Source organism: Achroia grisella, unplaced genomic scaffold (genome assembly GCF_030625045.1).
Source record: "Achroia grisella isolate CSIRO2021 unplaced genomic scaffold, CSIRO_AGI_Agris_v1 utg778, whole genome shotgun sequence".
Lineage (NCBI taxonomy): Eukaryota > Metazoa > Arthropoda > Insecta > Lepidoptera > Pyralidae > Achroia > Achroia grisella.
Genome location: NW_026713018.1, coordinates 638,849 through 663,046, shown reverse-complemented (window position 1 = coordinate 663,046; position 24,198 = coordinate 638,849). Strand labels below are relative to the sequence as shown.

The following is a 24,198-nucleotide window of genomic DNA, read 5'->3' as shown; positions in this document are numbered from 1 at the left end:
AGTAATGAAGATGGCGCTATTCGAGCGGTCGGATGAGCCGCGTGAACATAGCTACAGAAGCCCCGTTATGAGAATAACCAATGAGAGGACAGTATTTCCAATCTGTGGGAGTTTCCGTCCGCTATCATCCAATCGTAGTTAAAATTTTACGTGACTAAAAAACGCGCGAAAGTTTAAAATTGTCTATGGTAAGTGCAATGAAAATGCATTAGTGTACGTTATAATTATTTGAGGTTAATATACTTAAACATACGCTCGGTACTTCATCTTATTATAAAATAATCTAAAAATGCGACACTGATCTAATGTAAGCCTGTTTTTGAACTTTCATTACTTTTTACATATCTGTGTTTCTAGAAATGTTCTTTTATTTGCGGGTATTAATAGCAATTAACTAATGTTTAAGCATGATCGATATCATATTCGATCACTGCACCCGGTACTTGAAGGTTAATATTTTGATCGATATCTTAGAATTTAATGTTTGGAGTGAAACGATCCCTTTCATGTGTTTAAAATGATCTTTGGAATCATTTTACCCCATTAGTATTTGTTGTTTTTACAGCTCTTGTACGCAAAACGAGTGGATTAGGTGCTTTGTGTGTCTTAAATGGGGACATGGGGAAGCTTGTGCGGGAATAGTTTTTTTTTATGGATGATAATGGAATGTTGCAACCGCTTGCGCTAACGGTTTACGCTGGCGGGGCACCAATGGATGATAAGATGAGCATGAGGTCAGGTCAGTTAGCCCATCTTGACAAATTCACAAGGAATTTATCACGATGGTTTCCAGGGGGAACCGCGTGGAGGTCAACCTGACATGGTATATTGCTAGCAATATGACCATTAGTCCACATTACTAACAATCTCCTTTCCCCCCCCGCGGGAATAATAATAATAATCTCAGGACAATTCACACAGCGCCATCTAGACCCAAGTTAAGCTAGCTAGAGCTTGTGTTATGGGTACTAGATAACTAATACATATACATAGATATGTTTTTTTTCGTAAATACATACATATTATACATAGAAAATACCCGATACAAACAATCATACTCATGAATACAAATGTTTGTGCCGTGCGAGGAATCGTACCCGCGACCATAGGAAGTATGCGGTGTGCTAAACCGCTAGACCACTGAGGCCGTCTGGTAGTAATAAGCCAGAATAAAATCATCGAGGGTTCTTATCTTGAAAACAAGTGGAGCTTGTAACTGCAGTTAGTAACGAAGTGCATTTACACTACCAGCCGGACTAAACAATAATTTATTGTACCTAATTAGTAACTGAAGGAAACAATAACAGGAATTACATGAGGAAAAGTGCCGTGAACGAATTAATTAGCAATTAACAGCGTGCCAGTGTGTATGCAAATATCTTCCTTCGAGGCTTTCTAGCTCACAATTTTAGAAAGATCGAAATAAAATGTTTATCGAAAATTAAATCGTGTTGTTTCTGTATCTCATGTATGTTATGTGTCTGTAATTGTGAATAAAGAATTTATCTATCTATCTAAATAAATATATTTATTTGGCGCATACAATACAATCATACAACATTACAAAAATTATAACCAACTAGCAGTTCTCGTGATTTCGTCCGCGTGGAATGTAACTGAATTTTCCTAAAATAAAAGTAGCCTAAGTTACTCCTTATTACATCAGCTGCCTGCCAAAAAAAAGTCCCGTCAGAATCAAAATCCCGACAAAGATTGTAAAAAAAAAATTCGGTATATGTACCTTATTTATATTCATATGGATATCATCTGCTTCTTCCTTATCCCGTTTATTTGGGGTCGGCGTAATATGTTTTTCTCTTCCATTCATCTCTGTTCGCAGTCATCGCGTTATTTACTTCCTTTCTCACCATATCATCTTTCACACAGTCCATCCATCTCTTTTTCGGCCTTCCTCTGCCCTTATAACCATCCACATTCATATGTAACACCTTTCTTAAAATATTATCCTCGTTCCTACACATTACATGTCCATACCTTACAATTATATTCATATGCATGTAGTAAAACACGGTTATTTCAATATTACAAACAGACACTGCAATTTTATTTATATGTATAGATAACAGAATATAGAGGGGGAAAGGGGATTGTTGGTAATGTGGTTTGTTGACCCAATTGCTAGCAATGTACCATGTCAGGTTGACCTCCACGCGTTCCTCTGGAAACCATCATAGTTTTTTTCTTATTGGATAATAGTGGAACGGGGGGTGGGGGGGAAGGGAATTGTTAGTAATGGGAACTAGTAACTCCCATTGCTAGCAATGTACCATGTTAGGTCGACCTCCACGCGGTTCCCCCTGGAAATCATCGTGATAAATTCCTTGTGAATTTGTCACGATGGGCCAACTGACCTGACCTCATGCTCATCTTGCTCATGCTCATGCCTCAGCGCAGGCGGATGCATTATTCCATTATTATACAAAAACAAATAGTGGAACGGTGCACCTGCCTGCGCTAACGTTTTACGCTGGCGGAGCACCAGTGGAGCATGATAATATGAGCATGAGGTCAGGTCAGTTAGCCCATCGTGGTAATTTCATCAGGAGTTTATCATGATGGTTTCCAGGGAAACCCACGCGGAGGTCAAACTAATATGTTACATTGCTATTTACATTTTTTTTATTTTTTATTTTTTTATTAATAATCCTAACAGTCCTCTTTTCGCCTCAAAAACTCTCGTACTTAATTCCTGCTGAATTTGTTCAATGTGCTAACTGATCTGACCATTATCTTCCACTGGTGCCCCGCCAGCGTAAACCGTTAGCGCAGGCGAGAGCACCATTCCATTATCATCCATAAAAAACCCTGGTCAACTAACACAGCGCCATATCGTCCTAAGGTAAGTAGAGCTTGTGTTCTGGGTACTAAACAACTGATAGTAAATAGTAATATTTCAGGGCAATTAACACAGCGCCATCTAGTCCCAAACCTAGCCGTTTGTGTTATGGGTACTAGACTACTGATGCCAATACATAGATATTTTTTTTGTAAATGCATACATACTATACATAGAAAATACACAGAGCGATAGAAACAATGATGTTCATGACTATAAATGCTTGTACCGTCCGCGGAAAAGAACCCGCGACCTTCGAAAATAAAGCTGTGTGCTAAACCGCTAGACCACCGAGGCGGTCTCGGTTACAGTAATATTTAAATACATTATTTTTTGTTAATACATAATAGACATGTAATACACCCAGAGCAATACAAACAATCGTACTAATGAATATAAATGTACGGTGCGAGGAATCGAAGCCGCGAACATCGAAAGTATGTGTCATTTCAGGTTTACCATCTGGTAGATTTTTCTTGAAATTCTACGATACTTTCTTCTTTTTCCATGATAGTAGAGTGGTGCTAACGGTATACCCTGGCGGGGCACTATTCCACTATCACCCATAAAAAAATTGTCCTAGATTATTATCTATCTAAATATGTATAACTCAAAGGTGACTGACATAGTGATCTATCAACGCACAGCCCAAACCACTGGATGGATCGGGCTGACATTTGGCATGCAGGTAGATGTTATGACATACGCATTCGCTAAGAAAGGATTTTGATTAATTCTACCCCCAAGGGCATAAAATAGGGGATGAAAGTTTGTATGAAACTTTGTCAATTTTAAACCGATCGGGCTGAGACTTGGCCTACATAAAGCTACTATGACGTAGGCATCCCCTTACAAAGGATTTTGATAAATTCCACCCCTAAGGGGATAAATTAAGTCGAGCGAAGGCGCTTTTTGTATGAAACTTTGTCAATTTTAAACCGATCGGGCTAACTTTACAAGCATAAAGCTACTATGACGTAGGCATCCCCTAACAAAGGATTTTGATAAATTCCACCCCTAAGGGGATAAATTAAAGAGTCCAAAAGCTAGTTATCGTTATAAATTGCCAACACATCGCTCAAGTGTTAGACAAGGCAACCATATCATTATCATACATTAAAAAATATACTTCACAAGTGTTTTACAAACAGACAAAAAGTGGCATCAAACTAAGCAGATAGTCTTAAATGGGGCAAACACCATAAATTAGCTGTATGTGTTGACAACATGAAATCCCATGCTTGAGCAATCGATGTCAAGTATTGTAAAGCTCATTTGTTTACTTCAAATAAAAGCTTTGCTCAGTAAACGCTTTTACGTTTATTGAACTTCAGTGATGGTGTGAGTGTGGACTTTACAAGTACGATCGAACGAACTAAACGAACCAATAGTGTATGCATATTCAAATTCAAAATATCTTTATTCATGTATGTAGGTCTATTACAGACTCTTATGATATGTCAAATCTACAGTCAGTTCGGAGTGATTTCAAGATGAGAAGAACTGATAAGAAACTCGGCTCGTATTTTTTTAAAAATACATGATTACAATAATACAAATTCATTTAAATTCAAATTTGGGAGAATACAGTGACCAGCATATGCCATTGCAAAAAAAAATCTAATCAATGTTCGCAACCTGAACAGACCAATCCCCACAAGCAGCACCCGTTCACAAGTATGACGGAACACATTATTTACAACTTAATACAATAAATATGACAAGGTCTAAAGTACTTAAAATTTTCAATGCGATGCGAAAGTTTGTAACTATAGATGTTTGTTACTCTTTCACGCAAAAACTACTGAACGGATTGTAATGAAACTTTACAGTAATATAGCTTGTACACCAGAAGAACACATACTAGTAGGTAGTTTAGAACTTAATATGCTATCGTCGTCGTTGATCTCATATTGTATTATTTTACTAATAAAGGCTATAACAGAATAGCAGAGAAGGTGGACTCACTGCCCTCACTGAGTTATAGACCGTTTTGTCTCCTTCACTACTTTTAAATTATATTATTGTATGGGCAGCAATTGTATTAGTTTTTGTTTGATACAAATAAAGTTTCACAAGTTTCAACACACAAGTTCCTTGCTCGTTCTTCTTGTGATGAGACAGCTTTCCGAACGAGTGGTAGATAAAAAACAAATTGTTATGACTATTCAAAAGTGCTTAAATTAAGTTTATTTGAATAAATGATTTTCTATTCTATTCTAAAGATTATTATTATTTTACAAAAATTCTCATCTCCCCTCTTAAGGAGAGGAGATGGCAACTTACCCCCGGCAGAAGCACGGTCGGCCGGGGTTCAGGGCCCCAGGGAGAGAAACTGGCGTACAATGCGGGCAGAATCTAAGAGCACCGCTTTCTGCATCTTTCCCGGGAGTGATCCGCCCCGGAATCCCAATCGTATATTAATATTATTATTATTGTTTAATTTTTTAAGATATTATATAAATTGGGAGAAATCTAAATATATATAACTCAAAGATACGTAGTGATCTATCAACGCACAGCCCAAAACACTGAACGGATCGGGCTGAAATTTGGCATGCAGGTAGATGTTATGACGCAGCCATCCGCTAAGAAAGGATTTTGATTAATTCTACCCCCAAGGGGATAAAATAGAGGATGAAACTTTGTCAATTTTAAACCAATCTGGCTGAGACTTTGAATGCATAAAGCTTCTATGACGTAGGCATCCCCTAAGAAAGGATTTTGATAAATCCCACCCCTAAGGGGATAAATTAACGCGAGCGAAGCCGCGGGCAAAAGCTAGTATAATGATAAATGACATATAAGTGTGATGCAGATGAAGCTGCACGTCAGCTAGTTTTAAATAAATTATTACAAAAGTCTTATTTTATCTTTACATATATGTTCTTTATATAACTGGAGACAGACTCGATCATCTCGAGAGATCAACAGATACAGTTTCCCATCTCGTTCGTGCTTTTACGACTGTTTGTCCGCATTGCGGGAATCGAATGCGTGTATCTCGACGTTGGATTGTACTCGTGTGTGAAATAGGTACGTGATAGTACGGTAAATATTAAAATTCCATAAGAGCAGAGACATAGATACGTCTTCGTGTGAAAATATCGAGGAGTAGCTGTAAAACGCGACTTCGCACGCGTGGAATTGAAATATATCAAATTTCTAAATTAATAGTAGCCCTAAATTCTTGTAACATTAGCTATCTGCGAGTGAAAGTCCCGTGAAAATCGGTCCAACCTTTTCAGAGTTAGCAAGAACAAACAAACAAATAGACAACAATTTTGATATTATATTTATAATATAAGTACTGGCAATATCCCGAGGTAGGCTGTAAAAAGTTGTCTCTGTATCGGGTACCAATCTATACATGTAAATAAAATTGGAGTGTCTGTTTGTAATATTGAAATAACCGTCTTTTACTACATGCATATGTATATAAATACGGTACATACACCGAAATTATATTTTTTACAATTTTTGTCTGTCTGTCTGTCGGTCTGTTTCGTTCCGCGTACACTAGATTGTGGAATGAACTACCTGCCGAGGTTTTCTCACGATACTACAGCGTGGGGTTTTTCAAGAAGGGTATATTAAGGTTTCTTAAAGATCGACAACCCCACCCACCCACTCCTGGTGTTTCAGACGTCCATAGGCTACGGTAGAGATGTAATCGTAATAAACATGACTCGAGTTAAAATTCAGTTAACTCGAGTTACCTGGAATAAAAAGTTTTTTTTTATTTTTTTCGATCAATTCTAATGTTTTTGGGCGCAGCTAGCCTTGAAATCTTCACCGAACTTTAGGGGGCGCATAGAAATGACACTTTAAAGCCGCGGAAAGACTTATGGTTCCATAAGTCCATAATCATTTTATTGATGACATAATCGGTCGAATATGCGAAAAAAAATGATAACAACCTCAAATCAATATTGAAATATTTGTGACGACTGAAAATTGTATGATATGAAATGATCGGAAAATTTCATGTCATTGTCAGTTCGATGACAGAATCATGCTCTCGCTCTTTCACTTGATTCATTCATTTACCAGTCGAATTCTTCCAACTCGAGTTGGCAGAATTCAACTCGAGTTAACTCGAGTTGACACATCTCTAGGCTATGGTAACCATTTCCCATCAGATGGGCCGTATGCTTGTTTGCCACCTAGTAGTATGTAAAAAATCCCCGACAAAGAGGACTGTCTGTAACCTAAAGGCAGTGGCCCCTTATTGAGATATGATAGGAGTAATTATTTTAAGGTTTCAGAAGAATCACGTATTAATCACATATATTCTGTTTATTATTAATACTAGCGACTCGCCCCGACTTCGCACGGGTGTACATAAAAAAATCCAACATTACGTTACAACTAGAACTTTAATCTACAATTGTATGTACCGCTGTAGTGCACGTAGTTACTATGTGAGACTGTACGTGTCTCAAATCACGATAAAAGAAGCCATTTCATTCAGTTAGCGGTTGGTGGAAAGATTTGTGATAGCACGCATCAGAGATTGCCACGTTCCCGCGAGATAATGAGCGACGGACTGTCATTTGTACCGACATTCGAGCTCTATGATTCTATATATATATGTTATTGGATTGCCAAACAAGTTGATGCTCAAACTGGTGACCTATACCTTGCGAAGGTATGTAGTGTAGTGTAATGTAGGTTGGACTCCACTTTCCGCAATTGGCCTCTCATTCGGGCCGTTGTGCTTGTGCGTGTAGAGCCAGGCTACTAACGTAGCCAGCCAAGCTCCTCCCAGAAGCGCAGGAGTCTTCTGGTGTCTTCGCAGGCTTCACGGAGCGACCTCACCGTTCCGAGGATTTGATTGCGTTGTGTGGTCACTGCTACGCACTCCAGGATTACGTGAGCGGCCGTTTCCTCGGCTACAAAGCAGCCCCGGCACAGGGGACTGTCTGTAGCACCTATTGTGTACAGATGTTTGTTTAAGGGACAGTGGCCCGTCATTGTCCCTATCATTATTTTTATGTTGTGCCTGTCCAGATTTAGTAGGCGTTTTGTCATTCGTTGATTCGTTCTGGGAATTGCCACTTTTGAATGTTTGCAATCGGTGGTTTGTTTCCATCTTTGGCTTGCTAAGGTATATTATTATGTATAACTAGCTGTACCCGCGTCTTCGTCTGCGTGGAATGTAACTTTATTTTTCTAAAATAAAAGTAGCCTAAGTTACTCCTTACTACATCAGCTACTTGCCAATAAAAGTCCCGTCAAAATCGGTCCAGCCATTTCTGAGATTAGCCAGAATAAACAGACAGACAGACAGAAAAAAATTGTAAAAAATGTTATTTTGGTGTATGTATCGTATTTATATTCATATGCATGTAGTAAAAAACTGTTATTTCAATATTACAAACAGACACTCCAATTTTATTTATATATATATATAGATGTATAGATAATGATTTCGTTCTTCTAGCGATTTAGCACTCCGCGTTATGTCTTCTATATATTACATAATATACATAGAAAACACCCGGTGCAAACAATCATACTCATGACAAAATCTTTGTACCGCGCGAGGAATCGAATCCGCGACAATCGGAAGTAACTCCGTGTGTTAAACCGCTAGAAGAACGAGTATGTATTTACAAAATATATATATATATATGTATTTGCATCAGTTGTCTAGTACCTACCCATAACACAAGCTGTGTTTATTATGGGACTAGATGGCGCTGCGTGAATTGTCCTGAAATCATTATTATTGTCTTCTCTAGTTTCACTGCCATATTTCTTTGTTTCTGTTTCTGGGTTTATTTCCAGCAGCGCCCCTTCATTGGTAAAGTTCAGCTGTACATTCACAGCGTAGAAAACGTCTTTATCAAGCACTAATTAACGGGCTGTAACCTCGTCTTCCGTTAATGTTGCAAAATGTAGCCATAAAGCTACACCAGTGTTACTTCAACTCCCACACCTCCCTGTTACTGAACAAAACGGATATAGTAGAGGCGAAGCAGATGTTATTTAGGTGTCAGATTAAGATGGTGATATAGTAGGCCTTGCCTATAAGAGCGTGAAGAGCGAGCGTCTCAGAAGCAATTTCGGTATGTGAGCGATTTAATTAGGAATGTTTACTGTTGATTTTAATTTTTAATTATACGCTTTCGCTGCGTCCGCTAGTTCATAGAAATGAGAATGTGATCTGTCGGGGGCATGGATGGGTGGGCAATAGTGTCTGCTGGACGCTAACTTGTTTCTCTGTTGGGGGGAAACTGGGATTGTTAATTTTTTTTATGGATGATAATGGATTGGTGCACCCGTCTGCGCTAACGGTTTACGCTGGCGGGCCACCAGTGGAGGATGATAAGATTAACATGAGGTCAGGTTAGTTAGCCCACCGTGACAAATTCACCAGGAAGTTATCATGATGGTTTCCAGGGGGAACCGCGTGGAGGTCAACCTGATATGGTACATTGCTAGTAATGAGGTCATGAGTCCACATTACTAACAGTTCCCTTCCTTGAAAATCATTTATTCAAATAAACTTAATTTAAACACTTTTGAATAGTCAACAATTTTTTTTAAATCTACCGCTTATTCGGAAACCTATCTCATCACAAGAAGAATAAGCAAGAAACTTGTGTGTTGCTCTTTTAAACAATCCTTGTAAGTTCACATTTTACAAGTCGAAACGTGTGAATACAAACTACCAACCAGCACTAATTTATTTAGGCTCAAATATAAATATACAATAAGATTAAATCAGTCGTAGTGATAAGAGCAGACCAGTCTCTACAAGCAGCAGTCGTTCACGAGTATGACGGATGAGCCAGCTATCACCTCACTTATTGCTATTGGTTTCCCTTGGATACCATCTGCTATAGCATACACAACATCACACTACGAGTAATAGGAGCGGAGCAGCAATGAAAAATGTAACAAAGAATATTAATTTTAAGTGTTTATATATATGTACCTCAGGTGCGCTGCTTAAACGGTTAAAATTACGAAAAAAATATGTATAATGAAAGTTCTCCTTTAAAAGTTCTAAAGAATCCATAACAACATGTGTGTCTATCTTTTAAGGTTAATTCACTATTTATGGTAATCAAATTTCTAATAAAGTAATAGACTATTTGCGAAGGTGTTTTTATAAACATGGTATTAATCGTTATCCAAATAAATATGTGTTTATAACAAAATATAATAAATTATAAGTATTAAATTTTTCAACAAAATTGCCTTGAACTACATTTGATTACATGAGATAACTTAGTTTTTATGAAAGAAGAACCTCAAATATTAGAACCCGTGCGAAGCCGGGGCAGTTTACTAGTGTGTATGTGTGTAGTGACAGCCGGAACGGCGAATTTACGAGTGCAAGGCTCGTTAATCCGAGCTCGGAATTCGGAAAGCAGCCGAGCGGCGGCTGCCGTGCGCCTGCGCATCTGCGCATTAACATAATTGATGAAAGTAGTTGCTGATCCATAATTTTTGTAGAGTAAGTACATCGCGAGACGCAGATGAAGATCTCATTAATCCAATTGCGGATTACTGACTATTTAGCTGTGAGAACATAGTTAAGAACACCGCAGTCTAAAACTATGCTGGGGCCCTTGGGCACACAAGAATTCGGGGCCCTTTTGGAAAGTAAAAAAAAAACATTAGGTAAGCATAAATTTAATATTGTAATGGGTGAAAACTGTGATCGGTACAGCCTATGCTGTAAATAATATAATTGACGTAGTGGAGTAACCTGAAACAGTCATGCTCGCTATAAAGTTCAAACTTGTGGCGGCGTGGTGGGCCGGGTCGATGTGCTCCCTCAAATATGGTTGAGTACAATGATGGCTGGCTCATACGTCATACTCGTGAACGGGTGCTGCTTGTGGGGACTGGTCTGTTCAGGTTGTGAACACTGATTAAATTTTTTGTTCTTTGCGATAGCATATGCTGGTGGTCACTCTATTCTCCCAAATTTGAATTTTAATAACTGTATTTATCATAAACATGTTCCACTATTATTTGAAAAAATTACGAGCTGAGTTTCTTGTCAGTTCTTCTCATCTCGATATCATTCCGAACTGACGGTAGATTTGACATATCATAAGAGTCTGTAATAGACCTACATGAATAAAGATATTTTGAATTTGAATTTGAATTTTGAACATATGAATAGGCGAAGTTATCGGTAGTCGGCGTTGTATGCAAAGTGTGGGCACACTACAGGGCCCCGAATTCTTGTGTGCCCAAGGGCCCCGGCCTAGTTTAAGACGGCGGTGACAAAAATCTTTTGAGAATAAATGTGTGAGAAAAATTGTCAGTCCTTCGGGGGGGCCCTGAGAGAAAGGCACACGGGGCCCTGGGCACGGGCCCCGTGTGCCTTTATGGTAAAGACGACTGTTAACAAAGATCAACCAAAATGTCGTTTTAAAATGTAAAGTTTTTACATTTTGAAACTAGTTAGGAACTGTTAACAAAGATCGAACAAAATTTATATTTTGAAACGACATTTTGTTTATAATAAGAATATAAAATCCTTATATGAAAATAAATTTAATTTAAGTGCTTTTGAATAGTCATCACATTTTTTTTAATCTACTGCTCATTTGGCAAATTCAGCTGTCTCATCACAAGAAAAACGAGCAAGAAACTTGTGTGTTGCTCTTTTAAATAAATGTTGTGATTTTTTTTTCAAACCACCAACACAAATTTATTAGGGTCAAATATAAATACACGATAAGGTTACATCAGTGGTAGGTATTAAAGCAGACCACTACCAGTCCCTACAAGCAGCACTCGTTCACGAGTATGACGTATGAGCCAGCCATCACTGCTCCTCAACCAATTTTTAATAACTACATACGATGCGTTTACAAGACAACTAACCTAATTTTAGTTGAAGTTTATGTCAGTTAATTTCTATTTAGTCTTATACATGCAGGTATATAAGACATAAAGAGAAATTGCCAAAATGTGAATATAAAGATTTTTTTCGAAGTATTCTTATGCTGTTAGCTGCAGCTGGCCTTCTGGCAGATGTCACTCTAAATCACAGACAAAATATTATTACATACTCCAAACCCGCGGAAGGACTTATAGAGCGGCTGAAGGCCAACTCCTGCCTGGGGGATACGACTTTAATCTGATGGCACTAGTAGGGGAACTGGGCTCGGGCCATCGTAATTTCGATCATCTTTTCAATTGGACGGAGGATCGATTGGAAGGGTTAGAGATTAAAAACGTCACTATTATTTACAAAAGGAAATAAAAACAATAATAATAATAAAACAAAATGTATCAGTTCATTTTCTTGCCAATTATTCTTGAAAGTAACTTGTCGAACTGGACGGTAGGTAGAGTGATAAAAAATACGATACGTCTCTCATGACGGAAAGGTCCTATATGAATAAATATATTCTTATTTAATTTCATGTGCCATTTATTTAAATCAAATTCTCGTCTATACCAAAACATCGCGTGAACCGTTCTTACGGTTAGTTGGTAAGTATATTAATATATGAAGACCGTTAGCATCTGTAACATTTTCTGGTGCTAACTAGCAAGCTGAGATTGAGTCGTGTAAATGCCTCTTAACGAATTTATTGCCATGCAGCAGCAATATGCGACAGAAGAAGACGGCAACATGCTGCGTCTCGTTCCCTCTCATCCGTGCGGCCATGACAGATTTGCCACTTCTATAGATAAAGGGGCTGAATCGTAATCGACGATGACAAGAATCGCTGCGAACGTGTCAAAATGTAGTTATAAATTATTGTTGACTAAATATTCTTGTAGAAACGTGAGGTGGCTCCCCCGAGCGGAACGAGATCCTAATTAAATTATCTGGAGCGTGACACGCGAGCGCGCATTTACGTCTCGTGTTTTTCACCGCGAGAATTAAAACCAATAATTTTGTTGGTTTACCACAAAAACTGTGAATATGGCGGCTCGGCATAGCGACTTAAAATATGGCTCGTTATCATTATTTTACTATTTTTTAGTAATTAGAATTTTATAGCACTTCATATTCGTTTTGTAGAAGATTCAAATTTTTTTCGAGTTCATCACCTTGTAGCTGTATAGATAAAAGTCTTCGAACCTACATTTTATTCTTTTTTTTTAATAACTAGAGAGATACCACCATATTTTTTTTAATAGACAAGTTGAGTCATCCTGAGAACATAGCTCAGAACAGATTTCAACGATGATTTATAACTCGTAAGTTGATTGAAAAACTAGTTAATGCAGAGAATTCATGTGGAATGTGGCGGTAAGTTTTGTTGTGTGTGTCGTTGTTCCGATGATTAATTGAAATATAAACGATTAATTTGTAAAAACTAATTTAATAGAATATATTCTAATACTGCATGCCGAACTGAAACTAACCATGTTCTTGCCCTGAGTTACCATATATATAGAAGTAGGTTCTTAAGCTCGAATTTTTTTATAAGTACGACTTTTTTAGAATTTTTGAATAAATAATATGTAATATTCTGTAGTCATTTAATCAGAGGTTTGGAAAAAAATGTATTGCATATAAAACAAATGTACAGCTGTATATCATCATTTCATTGCTACCTCACTAAATAAGTAACAGAGAAAACTAGTTGAGACATTTGACAGCTACAATTTAGACATTGATAATTATACTGACAATGAGACTGAAACCAGCTTCAATCATTAACCTAGCGAGAGGCAAGCTGTCAATCAATCAATCACAATCAGTCAAATAAAATTATTGAAATTTTAAAAGACGAAATATTATAAATTATCACTTAAACTGTTTTATTTTGTTATATAAAACTGAAACTTGATTTTAATTGAATTATGCAAAATAGTTTTTAGTTACATATTTCTTTCTAAACTCTTAGTGTAATAAAAAACTATGGCGCTAACCTCTTCAAGATTGTTTTTCATGCAGAAATTGGCCCAAAATGTATTTTATACAACCTTAATGAGGCCTTTAGGTTATAAAAGTTCCATTTCTCTGGAAACCTTATATCCTAACAGTTCCTTGAAGCTCACAACTCCTTCTTTTGTAAGTAATTAATTAGATAATTTATAATACGATTTATAAATATAAAATTTACATTGATTCTAAATCTGTAATTAATTCCAGACTCCAGACCCGAAAGAAAAGTTTTCTGGTTTCATTCCCATTGAAAAATTGGACATTACATACAGTGCGAGTTCAGGACCAGGCGGACAGAATGTTAATAAGGTATTATTAATAACTTTTGTATTTAGGTCTGATAGTCATAGCCATGTTTTTTTTTTGTGGATGATAGTGGAATGGTGCAGCCTGCGCTAACGGTTTACGCTGGTGGGGCAATGATAAGATAATGAAGTCAGGTAGTTAGCCCATTACATATAACTTTATGTATTTCCAGGGGGAACCGCGTGGAGGTCAACCTGACATGGTACATTGCTATAAGACCACATTACTAACAATCCCCTTATATCCCCCTTCATGGCATGTTGTTATATACCATATATAATAACAACAACTATAGATCATGTGATGTCTATGATTTTGACATGTGAACACTAAAAATTATGGGGGAAAGGAATTGTTAATAATGTGGACTAAAGATCACATTGCTAGCAATGTACCAAGTCAGGTAAACCTCCATGCGGTTCCCCCTGGAAAGTGTCGTGATAAATTCCCAGTGAATTTGTCATGTTGGGCTAACTGATCTGACTTCATGTTCATACTATCTTCCTCTAGCGTAAACCGTTACGGCACCAATCCATTTTGTTTTTATTTATAGCATTTGTGCTGACAATCATCAGCTTCTCCCAAGACACAGGCTTCCTCCAAAAGACTCCAGGCTCCTCTGTCCAACGCCTTCCCTCTCCATGTTGGTCCCGCCACTGCCCTTATATCATCTTCCCACCTCTTTTTTTATCGCCCTTGTTTTCTATTTTGTTCTCTTGGATACCAATCTAAGACATCCTCGGTCCATATCTCGTTCTTACTTCTTTCTACTTCCATTCTACAGTCACCCTCTAAAAAAAACTAACAATTAACATGTCAGGTCTTGTCGTAATTTTGTCTAAATGCAGTTTCACTAAAGTTAGTAATTTGTTTTATGCTAATTGCATGAGCCGTAGAATAAAAAATATGACTATTCAAAAGTGCTTGTATTAAGTTTATTTGAATAAACATTATTTCTATTTAAATTTTGCTGTTTCCCACTCTGTCTACAATGTGCTGTGTTAATACAAACTTGATAGGAAATATACAACAATATTATTATTATTTATGTACATACAGACATAATTTTACAATTATTGTGATTTCCCATCATTAGGGGCCGTCCATTAATTACAGGATCTGTTTTAGCATCTTTTAACCCCCCTTTCGCTCTGTGAGACATAGTGAGGTTTAGGACAACCCCCCCCTCCCCCACCCCCCAACATCACATTTTTAGTGCCTGCAAAGAATCTTAAAATTTTTAGAATATCATCTTTAAATATAAACTATAATTCAATTTTACTCTGAAATTAAGGACTATGATAAAATAGTCTGTAATAGACTACATGAATAAAGATATGTTGAATTTGAATTTGAATTTGAAAATTGACATGCTAAGAAGTTTTTTAAATACTATAGTCAATGTCAATGTCAATGTCGGTTGGACTCCATTTTCCGCAATTAGCCTCTCATTCGGGCCGTTGTGCGTGTAGAGCCAGGCTTTCGTGATTCCTCCCAGAAGCGCAGAAGTCTCCTGGTGTCCCCTTCTCGGAGCGACCTCACCGTTCCGAGGATTCACATGATTAATGTTGTCTTGTCAGCTTCTCATCTCCAGGATTACGTCATTCCTCGGCTACAAAGCAGCCCCGGCATAGGGGACTGTCTGTAGATTTGTGTACAAATGTCATTTAAGACAGTGGCCCGTTATTGTCCCTATCATAGTTTTTACCTACATGAATAATTTATTATTTTGTCATTTGATTTGTTCTGAATCCACTTTGATTGTTTACAATCGGTGGTTTGTTCATCTTTGGTTTTTTCTCAGTGGATCTATAGTATAATCATTGTTGTTTGTTATATTATTTCTTGCAATTATCATAGACCCGCCTCTGTTAACTGACTTTCTATTGAAGCAGCTGACAACGTTATAATTATTTAAATTGAACCACTATGCTCTCTTTATCCACTGGATGGAAACAGACAATATCAATATTATACTTTATCCAAAAATAATTGTATAATTAACGATTATTAATCTGTTGTTTGTTTTCTGTTGAACAATTATTAATTCTGATTGCTTTCCCTTTGTCTTTGTGAGCAGTTTAAATCTGCAGTCATAGTATTTATGTCACAAAAAATAGAATTGTTTGTTATGTCAGTATTTTTATGTTTAAGTTTACCATGTAAACTGTTCATGTAGTGAACCGTTATGTGTATTGTGGCTATTTTATTTTTAGATAATTTAGAGAGATTGGTTTGTTCTTTTGTTCATTAAAAATAATATACTTACAGTACACAAAGTTAAATGAGGTTCAAACTGAAGTTTGATTGGATACATCCAGAGATGCAAGAGAAATTATTAGATTGCTATGTATGTTTTATATATATACTATTTGGTTTTAAGAATGCAATATAACTTAATGTGAGATTTAGATTGAGGCAGCTTGGCTGGTTTCTAGTGGTTTACAAATCCAGGGGTGTTATATTGTCACAGGCTATTTCTTGCTGTTTTGTATTCATGGTGATTTATTTTTATTTTTATTTTTTTTTCTGTGATTGCAATCATGCAAGTCTTTGAAAGGACCTTAGTTTGTTGACTGTGGTCGTGGGTTTCGACCTTGTCCACCAAATCAAGGTCTCTTTTGAGCATTGGTCTTATCACAGCTGTGTATAACAATACTATAGTATAATCATTGTTGTTTGTTATATTTACAGGTTGTCACACAAATGGTGTATGAGGTATATATATATGAATATGTAGGCTGATTGGATACATCCAGAGATCAGAGAGAAATTATTAGAATTGGTATGTATGTTTTATATATATACATACTTGTAAATTTAAGAATGCAATATAACTTAATGTGAGATTTAGATTGAGGGGCTTGGTGGTTTCTAGTGGTTTAGCACACCACCTTACTTCCAATGGTCACAGGTTCGATTTCTTGCACGGCACAAACATTTGTATTCATGAGTATGATTTATGAAAATAAATATTATATCTATGTATTATATTTGTATCAGTTGTCTAGTACCCATAACACAAGCTTTAGTTAGCTTACCTTGGGTCTAGATGGCGCTGTGTGAATTGTCCTGACATTATCTATACATCTAGACATATAAATAAAATTGGATTGTCTATTTGTAATAATGAGATAACCGATTTTTACTACATGCATATGAATATAAATATGGTATATACACCAAAATAACGTTTTTTACAATTTTTGTCTGTCTGTCTGTTTGTTCAGGCTAATCTCTGAAATGGATGGACCTATTTTGACGGGACTTTTTTGGCAGGTAGCTGATGTAACAAGGAGTAACTTAGGCTATTTTTATTTTAGAAAAATAAAGTTAAATTTCACGCGGACAAAGTCGTGTGTACAGCTAGTTATTAATAAAATGTTGCAGCATGGAAAGAAATTAACAAGAGATGGCTACATCATCATCCGTTCTGATGTGACCCGGTCCCAGCAATTAAACCTGGCTGACTGCATGCAGAAGCTGCGCGCCATGATCAGAGACGCAGCTGTCACCAAACGTGAAGTGTCGCCTGAAACTGAAGAAAGAATTAGACAGAGGTATTTTCTATTCTTCTATCTTCAATCACCTGGCACCAAAGCGGGATCCGCCCTTGGTGGGAACTGATAGTAGTGTCCACTCCAGCTGGAAGATCTGGTCCTCAAGATTACTGCAAGATATATAATATCTCCAGCAAGGTGGACCGACGATCTGGTCAAGATCGCGGGAAGGCATTGGATGCGAGCAGCGCAGGACCGATCGTCGTGGAGATCTTTGGGGGAGGCCTATGTCCAGCAGTGGACGTCTTCCGGGCTGCGATGATGATGATGATGATATAATATCACATCTTTTAATCTTTTAGGGTATCAGCAGTCTTAAATTTTTTCATACAATGCAATCATTTGTATTCATGAATAAGCTTGGTTGTATCAGTCTTGATAAAGTTTCGGCTTCAAATATTAATATTCAAATGTTTTATAAAATATTTTCTTTTTAAAAAAGCTTATTATAAAATTGAAGAATTTATAAATGATAATAATGTTTTTGTCGTAAATATCTTTAAATTTCATAGCGCTGACAATGTTATCTGATTGAACAGACATTAAGTGCGTAGCGGTTTCTATGTTGATTACCGCATGCTTAATCCGTGTTGTTAATTAAATATAAGTATATCAACATTTATTTAAAAGAGCCACACAAGTTTCTTGCTCATTCTTCTTGTGAAGAGTCTGCATTCCGAATGAGCGGTAGAATCAAAACACTTGACTATTCAAAACTGCTTATATTAAGTTTATTTGAATAAAGTTTATTTCTATTTCTATTTCTAATATTATACCATAGTTTCATATATATTAATACGTAAAACAAAAACTTTGTACCCCTTGTGTATACATATTTACAAAAAAGAAATATGTACAGGGTGACCCAGAAGTCACTTTACATTAAAATGGCTTTTTTTCATAATATATTTTTGCGTTGCAACAATTGACCATCCATTTTCAAAGTAAAATTCAATTGAATCTTCACTTTGAAAATGGATTCAATGTTGTTAACTTATCCATGATAAAAATTTCCATGTTCGACATTATATTTTTTAATAAGAAAAGAGAAAAATGAAATATATTAATAGAAAAAACGAGGTCTTATTTAATTTTCAAAATGTAAAGTGACTAGCATTGAAGGAACCCATCCATTTATATCAAGGCGTTGTCAAGAACTTGGCATCTCACGGAGTTCTCTTCACGCATTCAAGCTTGCACATGTAACCTTACAAGGTTCAATTAGTGCAATGGCTTACTGCGTTGTTAGTCCACTTAATGTTTATTATAAATATGCCATAGAATAGAATAGAATAGAATTAGAAAATCCATTTATTCAAATAAACTTAATTTAAGCACTTTTGAATAGTTCTGTTGTTAACAATGATAAAAATGTTTTTTTTATCTACCACTCGTTGTAAAGGAAAGCTGTGTATTTATATCAGTTGTCTAGTCTCATCACAAGAAGAACTCTGCTTAAGAAACTAGTGGCGCTGGTTGATAGTCCAAGTTACATTTACAAGCCGAAACGTTTACAAACTACCAACAAGCACTATAAATATAATCATGCAATAAGATTAAATCATAGTGATAAGAGCATAGTTAGTAATCTAGCTTATTTAGTTTGCACCATACCTAATGCTTACAGAACTATTACAGAACCCAACAGTCAATTATAAAAACTAATAGAAATAAAAATATCTGCTCTGTTTTTCAGACATCTGAAAGCGTCCCGGCTGCGCGTGGCGATCAAGCGGGAGGAATCTCTGAAGCGCGCGCTGAGACAACCGCCAAATGCGATAGATTTATGATTTTTCTATTAAATTGGGCATACATAGTTAAAGGACATTGAAATAATGTTAATTTGAATGCAGTGTAATATTTTTACAATCGGCCAGTTTAGTCGAATAATCAACAAAAGTTTTTCAAGCTATATTTGAACTCTATTCCTTGCCTAATGATGCCTCATTCGGAGCCGAACTGGTGTCGCAATATGGGAGTAGCCCAGGAATGTTATGGATTTGAAATGTCCGATACGGATAGGTTTCATATATAGGAATGATTATTATATAGGATATGGATGCGGATAACAAATTATTTCGGATTATCCGTCAGTTTCGGATAATTTCGATTACGGATATTATTTTTTAAGGAATTTGAAAAGCAAAATGCAATTAGGTAATAAAATGGTTACATAACGTGTCTCAATTAGGCTCCGCCCCTATCCGATATCCGAAACTTTTCAGATTCAGTTACGGTTACGATTTTTTTTTTATATCGGATATCCGATAGTTTACGATTACGGAGCTCCCTAACATCCCTGGTGTAGACTTAATAACGCAAATAAGGGCGAGCGTAGATGGCACTCCAAACCCGCGGAAGCACTTATGGAGCGGCTGAAGGCCAACTCCTGCCTGACGGATACAACTTTAGTCTGAGGGCACCGCTGGAGGTTCTAACCTCAGCTCATGCTGTTGTAATTTCGATCCCCGTTTGGACTGGACGGGGGATCGAACGTAGGGGAAGAGCGTACGTGTAAAGATATCTTACATTACATTAAATATATACCACAAAACATTTGATATCGTTTGACAAAACATTAGGCAATGATTTATTAATATTGCTGTGATTTCATCCCAATATTTCAATGCGACCTATATTTAAAGTGTTTGACTGTGTTGATAGTTGTATAAAGTATAAATAATTAGATGTTATTCATATTCCATTATGTTTTATTTGTTTGCTTTTATTTTTTATCAAGTATTAGAAGTATGGTGATGGTTTTACATCAACGTCAATACATGACTGTTGAGGATGTAAAATGTGAGGTGCACGCAAGCCGAAGCGATAACAAAAAGCGCGGCAACCGATTAGTACTGCAAGAAAAACGCGAGAGGCGCTGCAGTCGCGCTCGCTCGCACCTACTCTTTATATTTACGTGTCGCCTACAATGACTATATCTCTGACTACCCAATTTGAGATTTTATTTTATTGTTTGGGGGGTTTGGAATAGCCCAATCCCCCCAATAAAATAAAATAACAGGTGCTTGGACCTGCGATCTACATAGATCTATTGTGATCATCCTTTTCCAGACCTGGGTTTTGGAATATGGAAGTGATAATTTTTATTTGCTTTTTTATTATTGTGTTACTACCGATATAACTGTTATGTTATATGCTTAATCAGTATAAACATGCCATGCCAAATAAGAATTTTGAATTTAATAATTACATTGTATCGTCATTCCTATTGTTTCACCTCAACAACACTTAAGGTAAATATTTTCATTTGATACTAATACAATAATTATTCTCTTTATTGATTCGTTAAATAAATTATATTCAATTCTCATTAAGTCACAAAAATGAAATGACAGAAGAATATAAAACAAGGAAATGCTTGAAAGTTTCTACATCGGTCGATTCATGGCGTAAACCTTCAGTTAGATTTATGTAAACATATAAATAAAATTGGAGTGTCTGTTTGTAATATTGAAATAATCGTTTTTACTACATGCATATGAATATAAATACGGTACATGCACCAAAAAAACAGTACAATTTTTGTCTGTCTGTCTGTCGGTCTGTTTGTTCCGGCTAATCTCTGAAATGGCTGCGCCAATTTTAACGGGACTTTTATTGGTAGATAGCTGATGTTGATAGATCACTATGTCAGTCACCTTTGAGTTATATATATTTAGAATAATTGGTCTCAGTAACGCCTGTAATAAAAGTATTAGCAAGATTCTGTATAACTTCGTGTTCTAATAACTAAAAAAATCTAAGATTGCGGGCCCTTTGATCGATCATCTAAACAAAATGGACATCGAAATTAGGACTGCCCGAGCCGAGGATCGAACCACAAGCGGTACCATCTGGGAAAGTGGTATCCGCCAGGCAGGAGGTGGCCTTTATCCGCTATATAAGTCCTTCCCCATGTTTGAATTAGCCATCTGCACTTACTCTATACCGTCGAGTGAAGCCGTAAAGGCCAGCTGCGGCCAACAGCATAGAGTAGCTGGAAAAAAAAATATTGTACGTAGTATACTCTATCTGAATGTTAACTTCGAACCGTAGTGTTTATTTACTCATTGGGTTAACTAATTTTATTTGTCACTAGCTGTACCCGCGACTTCGTCCGCGTGGAATTTAACTTTATTTTTCTAAAATAAAAGTAGCCTAAGTTTCCTTATTACATCAGCTATCTACAAATAAAAGTCCCATTAAAGTCGGTGCAGCCACTTCAGAGACTAACCGGAACAAACAGACCGACAGACAGACAGACAAAAATTGTAAAAAGTGTTTTTTTGGTGCATGTACCGTATTTATATTCATTTGCATGTAGTAAAAAACGGTTATTTCAATATTGCAAACAGACAATATTTATATGTATTAATAGATTTGGTATTTATACGTATAATTAGTAAAAATCACGGGATCTTACCACGTTTTATATTTATTTATCTGTATAGATTTGGAAAATGATTTTTTATGGGCAAATATAACTACAAATGATGTTATAAGTGTTTATTACTTATAAGAAAAAATGCAATTGAATATATAATATTTGACTTATCTGTTTTTATGTTACTTATAGACTATTCGAATTTAGAATAAGCATACTTGACATTTGGTGTACATAAATTGAAAGTCTATAATTTTTTTTTAAATTTTTGTTGTTTGATTCTAAGATATGTGTGAAGGATGGAGACTAAGACGACGAGCAAAGAAAACAGCACCGGTATTGTCGTAAAAATATTGTGTAATTAACTTATGTCATATAAAAACAATATATAAAAAACATAAATTATAAAAAAAGGTATAAAAAATAGTTCGCAACAATAATTAATGTAAATAATTATAACTATCAACATAGTCATTCATAAGAGTAGTAGTTAGTTGGTACCAAACTTATATACTGCTTGGTGTGCCCAATTTAAAAAATATATATTACAAATAAGTAATTTTGTATAAATTATATACTTAAGACGTATTTTAAAAATTATTATAATCTTAACACTGTCCTGTCTATACAATGTACATTTTATGTGTAAACTAGCTTTTGCTCGCATCTTCAGCCGCCCTTAGGGGTGGAATTTATCAAAATCCTTTCTTTGGGGATGCCTACGTCATAGTAGCTTTATGCATGCAAAGTCTCAGCCCGATCGGTTTAATATTGACAAAGTTTCACACAAACTTTCATTCCCTATTTCATCCCCTTGACAAACAAACACTCACTCCCAAACAGACACTCCCAATTTTATTTATATGTATAGATGAAATCTTTGTATTGGAATAAAATAGGTACATCAATAAGATTACAAATTGTTGATAAATATGACGCTATATATTTGACTAGCTTTTGCCCGTAGCTCCGCTCCGTTAATTTATCCCCTTAGTAGTAGAATTAATCAAAATCCAGGTCGGGAACAATAATGTCTTCACGGTGCGTTTAGCCAGCCTATATGTCAACAATTATATATGTACGTAGTATGTATAGCCATCTTCATTTTATTTTATTTTGTAATATTATATTTCTGTATTATTTAATTTGTAAACTTTATTTCTATTTATAAAATGTATCTCATGTATGCTATGTGTTTGTAATTGTTGAATAAAGAACTTATCTATCTATCTATCTAATCCCTGAACCCCTAAAATCATTTAGTAGTTCATATATATTTAGATTACAAATTGTAATTTTACTAGTAGTAGATGATTTTAAGAGACTGGAGGCTATTATGAAGTATTCTCTCTAAATAAACATGTTTTAATTAAAAATCTTATTAATTATTTTTAAAAAACACTTATGTGAACAACTGACTTTAAACATCTAGGGTTAATTAATGTTTGTTCACTGAAGAATGTCCCCAGTTCAACGATCCCCCGTCCAATTCAAACGTCGATGTAAGCATGAGTCGAGTTTCGAACAATAATGGTGCCCTCAGACTCAAGTCGTATCCGTCGTTGGCCTTCAGCCGCTCCATAAGTCCTTCCTTATATATGCTAACAACACCTATTATATATGTCCGAAAAAAAAAAAGAAGAATCAGATAGAAAATAAATTGATACATTTTATAGCGTCGACTATGTCGTGTTGCATTTGTTTAGCAGAACTTTTCATTTTCCAAGTTGAATATTATATTTCTTCTAGTATTATTTAATTTGAAAGTATACAGTCTATCCTGAAGAGTTAACCATCGCTCCTATAAAAATCCTTCATTCTTGTCCCTGACGTATGTGTTTGAAAAACGACCACAATATACAGGTTATATAGTTGCCTAAAACAAGAACTTGATAAAACTTTTAAACATGGCATTAGTATAAAAATCAAAATGTATAATAAACTACCTACTATGAACCCCAAAACATTAGTATTCACGTGGATGATTGTTTGTATCGGTCTGGGTGTAATATATATGTAGGTTTTATTATCTATGTATATGTATCTTTCTAGACTAACAGACTTTAGACTATTGTGAAGTAGTATTTAGATGGCTGTGTGAATTGTCTAATTATTATGAAAATAAGTTTTAATTAATTCAAAACTGAAATAAAATCTTTTTTGAAAAACATCCTTTTTATAATATTACCAAGTATTTAGACCTAAA

At 35.8% G+C, this 24,198-nt stretch overlaps 1 protein-coding gene across 1 annotated transcript; it reads left to right on the top strand.

Moving 5' to 3' along the window:
- The first annotated feature begins 13,556 nt into the window (after positions 1–13,556).
- LOC131850637 (large ribosomal subunit protein mL62) lies at positions 13,557–19,983 on the top strand. Its single transcript, XM_059200938.1, has 6 exons — positions 13,557–13,868; positions 13,950–14,077; positions 15,207–15,216; positions 16,789–16,833; positions 17,439–17,608; positions 19,305–19,983. Exons 1-6 carry the CDS (start codon positions 13,716–13,718, stop codon positions 19,396–19,398), a joined length of 600 nt encoding a protein of 199 aa, XP_059056921.1. The 5' UTR covers positions 13,557–13,715; the 3' UTR covers positions 19,399–19,983.
- Positions 19,984–24,198: the final 4,215 nt, after the last annotated feature.

What these genes read in the sequence shown, in the direction of transcription:
- LOC131850637 (XM_059200938.1), top strand. Translation starts at nt 13,716, where the DNA reads ATGGCGCTAACCTCTTCAAGATTGTTTTTCATGCAGAAATTGGCCCAA. An exon ending in AGCTCACAACTCCTTCTTTT is followed by an intron (nt 13,869 to 13,949) that starts GTAAGTAATTAA and finishes AATTAATTCCAG; the next exon opens with ACTCCAGACCCGAAAGAAAA. An exon ending in GAAGAAAGAATTAGACAGAG is followed by an intron (nt 17,609 to 19,304) that starts GTATTTTCTATT and finishes TCTGTTTTTCAG; the next exon opens with ACATCTGAAAGCGTCCCGGC.